General features: G+C 35.3%; 1 protein-coding gene across 1 annotated transcript; it reads left to right on the top strand.

The window, feature by feature from the left end:
- Positions 1-843: 843 nt before the first annotated feature.
- LOC311287483 (uncharacterized protein) lies at positions 844-8,233 on the top strand (the record flags this gene model as incomplete). The annotated part of the gene is made up of 7 exons (XM_084404353.1): positions 844-1,108; positions 2,360-2,518; positions 4,103-4,194; positions 4,640-4,702; positions 7,670-7,807; positions 7,915-8,018; positions 8,089-8,233. 7 exons carry the CDS (start codon positions 844-846, stop codon positions 8,231-8,233), a joined length of 966 nt encoding a protein of 321 aa, XP_084260479.1.
- Between the last annotated feature and the right edge of the window lie 4,971 nt (positions 8,234-13,204).

The following is a 13,204-nucleotide window of genomic DNA, read 5'->3' as shown; positions in this document are numbered from 1 at the left end:
TGTTTGTGAGTTGTATATATTTGTACACATTTATACATTTTCTGTAATAATAAATAAATAAATGTGTGATATTAACAGTTAATTGAGAGGAATTATTCGTATAACACAACACTGTCAATCGTGACTATTATAAACACAGTTAATGTTGCATTTGGTTAGTTGTGTAATATAGGCTTACTTTTACATATTAGAATATGTAAAACATATTTTCATGAATTATCACAACCTTTATTCTTTTGTCAAATCAACTTAATTTATGTGGTTCAGATAACATAATATTTTGAATTTCTGTTGATTAAATCAATCTCCTTCATTGCATTAACTACACATTTTTAATTTCAATGAACTCAACATTTCAAGGCCTTTTTTAAGTTAAGCCAACAATATTTTATTTCACAATGTAGAATTAGAATAATGTAAGTATGAAAACGTGTCATATTTTCATGGTACTTCCATGGCTTTATATACACATATACACATACAGAGAATAACCATGCCTCTCTTTTCCATCATCACTGCACAGGATTGTGTGGCTTAAAATCAAAATGTCTTCATTTCACAAATCTGCAACCATAGATAACAATGCAGTGGAAGCTTTCGGAGAGTCTTGGTTTAAAGACAGACTTTGCATGTATTTGAGTGCCTGCCCCCATTTCCCTAATGAAGTTAGTTCACATTCACTGTTTTCACAAAGTGAGATTTGAGATTTGCCTAAGATGTACGTGGACTCCCTGCTTTCTAGTCCACTCATACGTTCCTGGACTGAAGGTTGCTTTTTAGCTTGTATCAGTCATGGCCGTCTCAAAGCAAGTGCTTGTTTATTGCTGGATTTCAATCGTTTTGATGCCGCTTACGACTTGTAAGGAGGAAAATGGACACCAGAAATATGATTATGGAAGGAGAGTTCTGAAAACTCACGAGGGAATAGCGTACGAGTTTGTTCAAGAATCCATGCCATGGGTTCAAGCCCAAGAGAGATGTGAAACACAAGGTGGACATCTTCTGAGGGACTTGAACGATGAGATTAAGGAGCTCTTACGAAGCCAGTCCACAGAAACTGGACCGTTGTGGGTCAGTCGGGACGTGACGTACACAAACTCCATCAGCGGTGAGTAAAGCTCACAGTTTTCCATCTTTACACCATCTGTACTTCTTATATGTGACTAGAAAAGTGCTTAAAACAGAGGCTTTAATGCGGAGAGGTGTAACAGTAACAGTCTCATGAGAACTTTGGATTGAGGTTTTGTATTCCAATCACTTCCTAGATTTTGGATGGAGGACTTTATTTGATTGGGCAGGGCAATATTTTACCGGATGTCTGTGTATTATGCTGTTCATAAAATACAAATAATGATTCCAAACAGGGTTTTTTACAGTCTGATGCCTTATGAGATCCCAGAAACCAATGTGGTGATTTGAAGGACCTATTATGTTAAAGTTTATTTGTTTACAGGGGCAGCGCACATTAATAAACACTGCTGTAAATGTGCCATGATTAGCCAGAAATGCTTTTTTTCATCTCTAGACCCTTGACAGAATGTTAAAAAGTCACTGTAAAAACCCCAAAACAAAGCATCTTATATTAGTAAGCACACACACACACACAAGAGAAAGGGAGGAAAACATTAACACGATTCCACGCGGAAATTATGCTAAAATACAGTAGAGACAATTTTATCTAAACATATATTGATACGTAAGGGGTAAGAGAGATATTGACAGGAGAAAGAGCAATTTACAAGGAGGCTAAAATCTGAAATATTAAGATTCTAATGTTGACAGTGCTGAGTAGAAATCAGTTTTAAAAATGAAACTTAATGTCCCCCTGTTGTCAATAATTTTACTCACCTTTGATCACCAAAATGACAGATTTAAATATTTTTTTCCTTGAAGCTAAATTCTTCATGCCTTAAAATAGCTTGAATGAATTTGCAAATTCTATGCATATGCAAATGAGCCCCGCCTCCACTCACTCACTCAGCTCAGAGATCCACTGGTTGACGATCACACGTTGATCTGATTGGTTACAAGGTAACTCTTTGGTTCACTGCAGTTTTAAGGAGAAAATACTCAGCAATGGTGTCGACTTATGAAGTTACACATGGTTTGTCTTAAAGCAGATTAAAAACATCAAACAGAAATATAGACAAGATTAAAAATTAGATTTTCACCACTGGGGGACTTTAAAATAACAATATGTATCCAGTTTTGGATCTTTCTGTAATCTCAAGAACTTTTTAATCTCAAGAATCTCTCAAAAACCATATACAGTGAGGAACAAACCCACATTAAACCTTTATTTTTAATGTATATGGCAATACAAAATAAGTGTTTATTTTTTATTTAATTTTTTTTACAGGATTTGAGCCAGCAACGCCAGCCTCATTTTATCCTCTTAAAAATGATGGCAGTGATGTGAATAAAGATGTATTTGCTTGCACTTATATGGTCATCAACCCATTTCAGCTGGTGACCACACCCAACTGTACTGTAAGCTTCGGTTCTCTCTGCACGCGAGGTACAGCAACACACACTCACATAACATAACATAACATAACATAACATAACATATCACATATCACATAACAACATATAACACATAACATAACATAACATGACACAACATAAAATAACATAACATAACATAACATGACACATAACATAATATAACATAACATATCACATAACATATCACATAACATATAACATATCACATAAAATATCACATAACATATCACATAACATAACATAACATAAAACACATAACATAACATAACACAACACATAACATAACATATAACATAACATAAAATAAAATAACAGAACACATAATATAACATAACATATAACACATAACATAACAACATAACATAAAACACATAACAACATAACATAACACAACATAACATAAAATAACGAAACACATAATATAACATATAACATAACATATAACACAACATAACATAACACACCACATAACACAACAACACAACATAACATAACACACAACACATAACATAAAATAAAATAACAGAACACATAATATAACATAACATATAACATAACAACATATAACACATAACATATAACATAATATAACATAACATAACATATCACATAACATAACATATAACACATAACATAACATGACACATAACATTAAATAACATAACATGACACATAACATAAAATAACATAACATAACATATCACATAACATAACATATAACATAACATAACATAAAACACATAACATAACACATAACATATAACATAACATAAAATAACATAACACATAATATAACATAACAAATAACACAACACATAACATAACAACATAACATATAACACATAACATAACACAACATAACACATAACATATAACATAACATAAAATAACATAACACAGAATATAACATATAACATAACATAACACAACATAACATATAGCATAACATAAAATAAAATAACATAACACATAACATATAACATAACACAACACAACATAACATAACACATAACATATAACATAACATAAAATAAAATAACATAACACATAATATAACATAACATATAACACATAACATAACATAACAACATAACATAAAACACATAACATAACACAACATAACATAACACATAACATAACATAACATAAAATAACAACACAGAATATAACATATAACATAACATATAACATATAACACAACATAACATAACATAACACAACACACAACATAACATATAACATAACATAACACACAACATAAAATAAAATAGCAGAACACATACTATAACATAACATATAACATAACAACATATAACACATAACATATAACATAACATAACATATAACATAACATATAACATAACATAACATAACATAACATAACATAACATAACATAACATAACATAAAACAACATAACATATAAATAACATAAAATAACAGAACACACAACACATAACATAACATAACATAACATAACATAACATAACATATAACATAACACAATATTGCCCAGAATCACTGGACTGAGATCGCTTAACACATGTTCTTTTACACATGGAAGAGAATGTAACGTTGCTCTTCTGCTGGTACAGATGCACACACACACCTGAAGAGGAGCCGCAGAGGTCTTACTGACACACTAACGTCAATGCAAGGCATTTTATCTACTACTCAGCTATTGGAGGTTGGTGAGGTTATTCAATTGTAAGATTATTTTTGATTATATGTGCATATGTCTTATATAATCAGTTGCATCATTTTAGCAAGGTGTTCTCTTCAGAGCCAGATCTGTTTCATGAAAGCAGGCTGAAAAAAATAAATGGGTAAAAAATGAAAGGAAAATACATTTCGGCATAAGGGTATGAAAAAGCTAAAAGAAAGATTTTATTGTAGAAATGCACAAGGCACCTGTGAGCTTTCTTGAAAGGATGTCGAATGTCTTTTGTGAAGTTAATAACAAAACAGATTTAGTATTTTTATAAGAGACTGGACCATAACCAAACAATGTGTGCATGAGTTGGATGTAGGATGAAGGCCCATTCTACCCACATCTTTACAAGAACTGATGTATGAAATTACAATCTCAACAACAGTTTATGAACCCCGAACCCTTTCTGTCAATCTTGCAGAAGGCCAAAGACATGTTAAGGACTTTGGAGACGACAACGGAAGAACTGTCAAAGGAAAATAGGGTGATGTATACATTACATTACATTATTAATATATATTATTATTGCATATAGCATTTTAAAAACAGGCTCGAAAATATATTTGTTCTGTTGGCCTGTACGATTATATGACCGCCGCTCAGGCCTGCACTGGCTTTCCACAAAAATAAATGACGTGGAGCAATTTGGCTGTATTGCGTGTTTATGTATATACCTAAAAAAAGTAGTAGTATGTGCATGTCTGTCTGTGTGTGTGTGTGTATGTGTGTGTGTTTGTGTATGTGTGTGTCTGTGTGTGTGTGTGTCTGTGCGTGTATGTATGCGTGCGTACATGTGTGTGCGCGTGTGTGTTTGTGTGTGTCTGTGCATGTGGATTTGTATGTGTGTGTATGGGTGTGTGTCTGTGCGTGTGGATGTCAGTGTGTGTGCATGCTTGCGTTTGTTTGTATTCCTGCATGTGTGTGTGTGACAGTTTGGGTTGCCAACTTCAGAAAAGGAAAATGCGGGACAATCGTGGTTATTTATAGGAAAATGAGGGACACTCAAAATATTTGTACTGTATCACACAGTGTACGTCATTTCAGTGTCTGCAGTTAAGTTTGTGTTTAAAAGGTTATCAGACATAAACACATTTGTATTGCTTAACCTATTTTTGTATTTAATTCGAAAAATAATTTTAACGTCATACATGAAAAAAGTCACATTACAAACAAACCATAGTTCAAAATAACAGCATTTATCTAAAATAGAAAGCTTTTTTAACATTATACACTAGGCTTACAGTTCAAAAGTTTGGGGTTAGTAAGATTATTTTTTGGGGAAAAAATAAAATAAAGTAATTGCCTACTTTTATTCAGCAAGGATGCATTACATTAATCAAAAGTGACAGTTAAGATAATGTTACAAAAGCTTTCTATGTACTTTCTAAAAGCTTTAAAACATTAATAATAATCAGAAATGTTTTTTGAGCATATTATTCCCTCAGGTAGATGACATGTTTTCTTGCGTGGCTGGATGTTAGACTCATGAACAATAATCACGTTGTTTGCATTCGCCAAAATTGATTAGCCGAAATCAAAACGTGGACAGTGAAAGGGAATTACCGTTAGCGCGAGACGAGTCCGGCTTGAAGCGGAAGCGACCAGACGGCAGAGGATGTTCGGGACACGGGAGGTCACGCACGGGACAAATAAATTAGGCCCAAAATACGGGACGTCCCGCCTAATTCGGGACAGTTGGCAACCGTAGTGACAGTATCATCCTAAACCAGCAACCCTTCGCTCAACACCACCATCTACAGGCCGATGAGTGTACAGTCACTAAATGTGCACATAAATGAATTTATTTTATTTTATTTTAGTTGCTCAGCCTGTCTGGTGTGTGAGTGGCAGAGGTTAGTTGAGTGTGTGTGTGTGTGTGTGTGTGTGTGTGTGTGTGTGTCTGGTGTGGGAGTGGCAGAGGTTAGTTGTGTGTGTGTGTGTGTGTGTGTGTGTGTGTGTGTGTGTGTGTGTGTGTGTCTGGTGTGGGAGTGGCAGAGGTTAGTTCAGTGTGTGTGTGTGTGTGTGTGTGTGTGTGTGTGTGTGTGTGTGTGTGTCTGGTGTGGGAGTGGCAGAGGTTAGTTGAGTGTGTGTGTGTGTGTGTGTGTGTGTATGTGTGTGTGCGTGTGTGTGTGTGTGTGTGTGTGTGTGTGTGTGTGTGTGTGTGTGTGTGTGTGTGTGTGTATGTGTGTGTGTGTGTGTGTGTGTGTGTGTGTGTGTGTGCCTACTTAACTATATTTTGGGGATAAATTTGTACCTAGTGACCAAAACCTGACAAAATCTCCAAAAACCTCCATTTTGGGACATCCTCATTTGTAAATCTGGTATAAAATAAAGAAATTAAAGTTTTTTTAAAAATGCAGAAAATGGTCTGTGATGGGTAGGTTTAGGGGTTGGGTTAGTTTGTGTGTGTGTGTGATGGGCCCTTGGCCTTTGGAATTAAAATAGCCCCACATCATCACATAGCCTTCACCATACCTAGAGATTGGCATGGTTTTATTTCAGATAGCCTAATAGCTAGTTTGATTTGCATTGAGAGATGATCTTATGGAAAGTACCCCATGCCAATCTCTAGGTATGGTGAAGGCTATGTGATGATGTGGGGCTATTTTAATTCCAAAGGCCAAGGGAACTTTATCAGGATGCATAGTATCCTAAACAAAAAATAAAAAAAAATACTTAAAAATAAAAATCTGCCTGCCTCTATGGGAATTTAACATAGGGGTGTCCAAACTTATGCACCCTGTATTTTAAGGAAGAACATTTATTTATTTACGATACATTATTCATTCACAAAGAAAATTGGTGTCCTTAAAGGTTGGATTTTTCCTAATTTTTTAAATTAAGGCATTAAGTTCAATTTCCAAAAGATGATTTTTTATTCCTCTTTTTAGTCAACTTTAGCATGGGTGTATTCACTTATGCATAGCACTGTATTTGTTTTTTTATTATTATTAAGGCCTGACCCGTCACGTCATTGACCCAAGTACATGTTGTTAATTATTATTACTCAGTACTTAAATATATAATTACACTGTAACAATGACACCTTAAAATAAAGTGTAACCTAATACTCATCCGCAGTCACGCAGAGCCAAAGCACAACCAAAACAATGTTTTTCTGCAAAATGCATGCAGTGAATGCATAGTGTAGGCTAGCTTTAATATCAAAAGTCCGCCGTGCTTTAATACATGTACATAATCAACAAAAGTAAAATGACAACCCAGCATTGGCCCAATAGGCCAAGGAACAGTTCATTTATCTGTCCTGAACCTCTCTCACACTGATCCTGTGCCAACATAACATCTTATTGTTGATCCTTGTATGCGTAATAACACCTCTGATAATATTCTCATTGCTTCAAAATCTGTAATCCATATATTCAGTTTGTTTTCAGCATAGCACATTGATGTATGAATGTAAATTAATTTCTTTTACATCTAAATGGGATAGGTCAAATACCTGAAAAACATATATGATCACCTTAAAGAATCCGACGTAACGGATGGCGTCCAGCTGGATGAAATCGCCAACAGCACTTCAGCCATGCTTTTGTACTCGCAAGAGTGTGAACCTGAGAACATGGAGGACGTAAGTCGAGTTATCAATGGTTCAAATGATTCGGAGGCTGATTGAGAAAGATTAATGCTTTACATTGTTTTGTTGATCTGTGGATATTTCTATTGTTCATCAAACAGCTTGAGGAGCTTATCACTCTTGCCGGCCTCATTTACGGGAAGACTCTCGCCAGCAGCGGGGACCTTGTCAAGGAACTTCCAACAGGCACCATTTATGTCACCAGGTCATTATAAGTTGATTGATTACTGGTTTATGTTATCATATGCAATGGCTCACCAGCTGTGTCTCGATAGGCATGATTCAAAAGCCCTGGGTGGAAAGTTGTTCGGCTCAAAGGATGGAGGATATTGCAGACTTCCAAATATTTCTTCAATGGCAAGCCAACTGCCCTCTGGGAATATCAGTGTCCAGGTGTGTATTTTTAAGCGTAACTCATAAAATCAGCTACATATTTTATTTTTTACAGTGTACATTTTCAGAAGTAGTCAACGTAGATACTAGGGGGTGTAACAATTTATCGCAATACAAAAATGCAAGAATATGTATCGTGGATAGATCACCCAAAATAAAAATTACTGTGAGAAACAATTCAAGTTTTCAGAGTTTTAGTGCCAGTAGTACTACATTAAACTACTATATATAATGTTGAATATAATGTGTAATAATGCAATGGGGGAATATTGCAAATATAAATATGAATTTAAATATATCTATGAAAGATTGCAAGCATATTCGTCTACAATAATTCTGCATTTTCAGCTTCAGAATCAGGATTATTTTTATTCTGGTGTCACTACTGTCCTAGTCTCGCGTAGCCAGAGCTTCAAACTTACGGCAGAAGGTCTGGAGCTTTCTTTGGTCAAGGACCGCCCAAGAGATGTGGTTTGACTGACATGTAACGCAGCCAATCACAGTTCGTTTTGTTCCGCCTCATGTTTATGGGCGTGACAATATAATGTCGATATCCCTACACGGCGTGCATCTAATAAATGATTCATTCATGAACGTTGTGCAAGTTTACTGCAACAGTGGAGCCGCGAACTTCACATACTTTTGAAAATCCAGCGTTTAGTTGATCCTGGTAAGCGCTCATTGTCACAGTTGTAAACACAACAGTTTCTTCTTCCACGAGGGGATTTTGCGTCACGGCATTTGTTTTCAGAAGAACCGAACACACGACACAGAACGCGACACACACGTCTCCCGGACGCGATATTTTTTTCCCCAGGAAGGTAGGGGAAGACTCATGAAAATTCATTAGGGAAGTCATCCCTGATTGGTCTTAACCCCAGTGACGGGTAGGTTTAGGGGCGGGGTTAGGGGTAGGTCATCAGACCCCCAGTGACGGTTAGGTTTAGGGGTGGGGTTAGGGGTAGGTCATCAGACCAATCAGGGATGACTTCCCTAATGAATATTCATGAGTCTTCCCCTACCATCCTGGTAAAAAAAATATCGCCTCCCGGACATCTTGTAGAATTCAACCAATCAGATCGCGACTTCGAAAATCCTGAAGTGTTTCCAGAAAAGTGTGCATCAGACGTTCAGCCAACGGTCCATGGGCGTGACATATGAGGCTGAGGCTACTATTGTCCTGTGTGTTGAATTTCCAGCACCAAGTCCAAGCATATTCATATACACCAACAATATAATTCCAAATTTAGCATTTTAATCAACAGCTAATTTTTTGTGAACCTTTTATCATATCTCTGAGTATCACAATAATATCATATTGTGAGTTCAGTATCGTGATATGTTTCGAATCGTGACATGAGGGTTTCATTACACCCCTACTAGATACTAAATGAATCCCATTTACATTCTTAATATGGTGTGTTTCTGGTCTTGTTGTACGGAAGTACGGAAGCGTATTGCATTCACTTGAGGAAAAAAAAATCTACTCTGTTTTTCTGAATTAACGAGTTAATTATCTCAGAATTACGAGATAATTTGTCATGAAAAAAAAGTTTTTGCTCTGTTTTTCTGAATTAATGAGTTAATTATCTCATAATTACGAGATAATTTTTCATGAATAAAAAGTTTTTTGATCTGTTTTTCTGAATTAATGACTTAATTATCTCAAAAATTTTTTAATGAAAAATGATTCTGAGATAATTAACTCAATAATAAAAAAAAACAGATCAAAAAACTTTTTATTCATGAAAAATTATCTCGTAATTATGAGATAATTAACTCATTAATTCAGAAAAACAGAGCAAAAACTTTTTTTTCATGAAAAATTATCTCGTAATTCTGAGATAATTAACTCATTAATTTTTTTTCCTCAAGTGAATGCAATACGGTTCCGTATTGTTGTGCGTGATTCATCAGTGCATATTATTCCATAAGAGCAAAAAATCTGTCTTCATAAAATCACTCTTCTTTTCGGCTGACAGTCTTACTGTTTTTAACCCAGTCACCTGTCATATAGAGACCATTTACAATCATTTTCTACAATCATGACTAACAACATTTTTTTAAAACTTTATTCTTACAGCTTTTCCAATTTAAAGAGAATCCAGTGGAAACGAAGTCCAACGAAAGCATCACTGGAGCAACTTGCAGCTTTTCTTTGCAACAGGGAAACTCTTCAGTCAAATTCACAAATCTCACAGAGAACATTGAGGTAAAAATAAATAACTGAACTCATCTGATCACATATTAGAGAACCATAGTGAGCTCACATCATCAATTTGATGTATGTGAATATTGAACACAGAAGCATTTGACTTGCTGAAGTTTGTAGGGTGTTATTTTCTGGCAAGCTGCCTTGCAACAAGTTTTGTGAAAAGTGCTGTAATTTTTTTAAATAAAATAAAATAATTGAATTTTGTTTAACTCTTTCCCGCCAGCATTTAAAAAAAAAAAAAAAAGTTGCCAGCCACCACCAGAATATTTGGTTGTATGAATATCTGAACATGCATCAAAAGAAAGAACTGCTTTTAAACAAAAACGCCGTTTTATTCTAGCTTTATGCATTATTTTTTATCAACACTTGAATTTGGGGAAGTTTCATTAAAAAAAAGCAACATTTTATGCAAAAAGCTGAGAAAATCACGTTTTTGTCAAAGACTACATCCAGATGTGATTCAGACCGATGATCAAAACTCAGATGGAGTCGATCGAGTCCACCAACACACCAAAGCTCGTCCTGGGTCGACATTTCATTCAGTAACATCAGGCAGTTTTGATTTATATGCTGATGATAGCATTATTTTACATATTTATATGATTACATTTGCTATATGCTATGCTATCGCTCTTTCAGAAGATGTGTAATAGCGCCCCCTACCATCTAACAGTGAAAACATGAAAAAAATCTATGCTTTACGGGAAAAAGTTCATTGGAAGTAAAATAAGTAGTTACTGATACGTCTCTCTGTACAGATATATCTGCCTCGGCCTGAAGCGTCTCAGCCCGAAGTTGTGGATATAACCTGGAAACAAGGGTTCGCTGTCACCTCAACGTTCAACATCTCAGACGTAAACGTGACCGTAGTTGTTACAGCAATACCAAACCAAAACATAACTCTCAGTTTTAACCTGTACCCGCCCGATGAGGCAAACACCACCTCTTTGAATCAAAGCACTATCGTGACCTACAAAGGTAAAGTTTGGGAAATGCATGTATAAAATGAATAGTATTGCATGTACTAGATAGATAAAGACTTAATCATTCAATTCTTATATTTACACAATTCAGTCTTATTTTGTGCAATAGATGGTTATCGCTGGCTGATCACCCCGGATATGACAAAGAGAGTCGATGGCACCTGGAAGGTGTCGATATTTCCAAATGATTACACCTCAAGTGAGACGGTGACCTTCCAAATCTCCGTTTTTGTAACCAAGTGCCTGTTTTGGGACCAGGATCTTGGAGCCTGGAGTCGAGAGGGCTGCATGGTAAGACTTCATAATCGCTGATCAGTTAGTAATATACACTGTCTTTTCATAACATTTATGATCTTGATGTCTTTCCGAAGGTTGGTCCCAATACAATGCCGAACCTAACTCACTGTTTGTGCAACCACACAACGTTCTTTGGGAGCTCCTTCTTTGTGATGCCCAACCAGGTTGATCTCTCCCAGACAGCAGCTTTGTTTTCCACAATAGATGAGAACTATATAGTGGCGGTTTTACTCGGCTGCTTCTTTGCCCTTTACCTCGTGGGTGTAATGTGGGCCTGGTACGCCGACCGCAAAGCTCTGAGAACGGTACAGTATACTCACGTTTACTTGTCTTCTTCACACACTGGTTTGGCTTGTTGAGGATAGAGGCTCTAGCTACGGTTTTCACCTAGTGGATGATAAAACATCTGACAAAGTCCCATAAACTTACATTCAAGGACAGACCATATTTAGACATCAGAATGGCGAGATACAGACTCCCCATTCCGACTTTTTTTTTTGCAGTTGCGAGTTTCTCACAATTCTGACTTTTCCTCGCAATTACGAGTTTATATGTCACAATTCTGATCTTTCCTCGCAATTTAGAGTTTATAACTTGCATTTCTGACTTTTTTCCCCACAATTCCCGACTTTTTTTTTTTTTTTGCAGTTGCGAGTTTCTCACAATTCAGACTTTTTCTCGCAAATTCCAAGTTTAGAACTCACAATTCGGACTTTTCCTCGCAATTTCGAGTTTATATCTCACAATTCGGACTTTTTTTCCCTTGCAAGTCCAAGTTTAGAACTCACAATTAAAAAAAAAAATCCTTGCAATCCAAGTTTATAACTCGCAATTCTGACTTTTTTTTTTTTGCATTTGCGAGTTTCTCACAATTCAGACTTTTTCTCGCAATTCCAAGTTTATAACTCACAATTCTGAACTTTCCTTGCAATTTAGAGTTTATAACTCGCATCTCTGACTTTTCCCCCCGCAATTACGAGTTTAGGCTATATCTCACAATTCAGACTTTTTTCCCCTTGCAAGTCCAAGTTTATAACTCGCAGTTAAAAAAAAAATTCCCTGCAATCCAAGTTTATAACTCGCATTTCTTTCTTCTTTTTTTTGCAATTGAGAATTTAAATCCCACAATTATGACTTTTTTTCTCACAATTAACTTGCAAGTTTGTTTTCTTGCAACTACAAGTTTAAATGTTTATAGTTGTACATACTACGTACTTTATTGTTACTCTTGTCTGTTAAGAATGTCTCATAAAACAGAATTTTAACCCTAAAAATGGCAAGACCATAAAGAGACTTCAGAAAATTGATTTATTGCTATTTTCCATTTTATTAGGACACAATAAATACAATTATTTTATGGCATATATATGCATTTCATTGCAAATCAATGATAATTGAGAGATGGAAAATGTTCCCCAAAAGCCTGGCTTGTCATATTTGACATTTACATTAACGTGAAAAAATTAAAAAAGAATTTTTAATTTGAAACATTAAAAAAATTAT

This window comes from Rutilus rutilus (assembly GCF_951802725.1).
Source record: "Rutilus rutilus genome assembly, chromosome: 3".
Lineage (NCBI taxonomy): Eukaryota > Metazoa > Chordata > Actinopteri > Cypriniformes > Leuciscidae > Rutilus > Rutilus rutilus.
The sequence above is the reverse complement of the archived record's forward strand: the minus strand, read 5'-3'. Positions and strand labels throughout refer to the sequence as shown.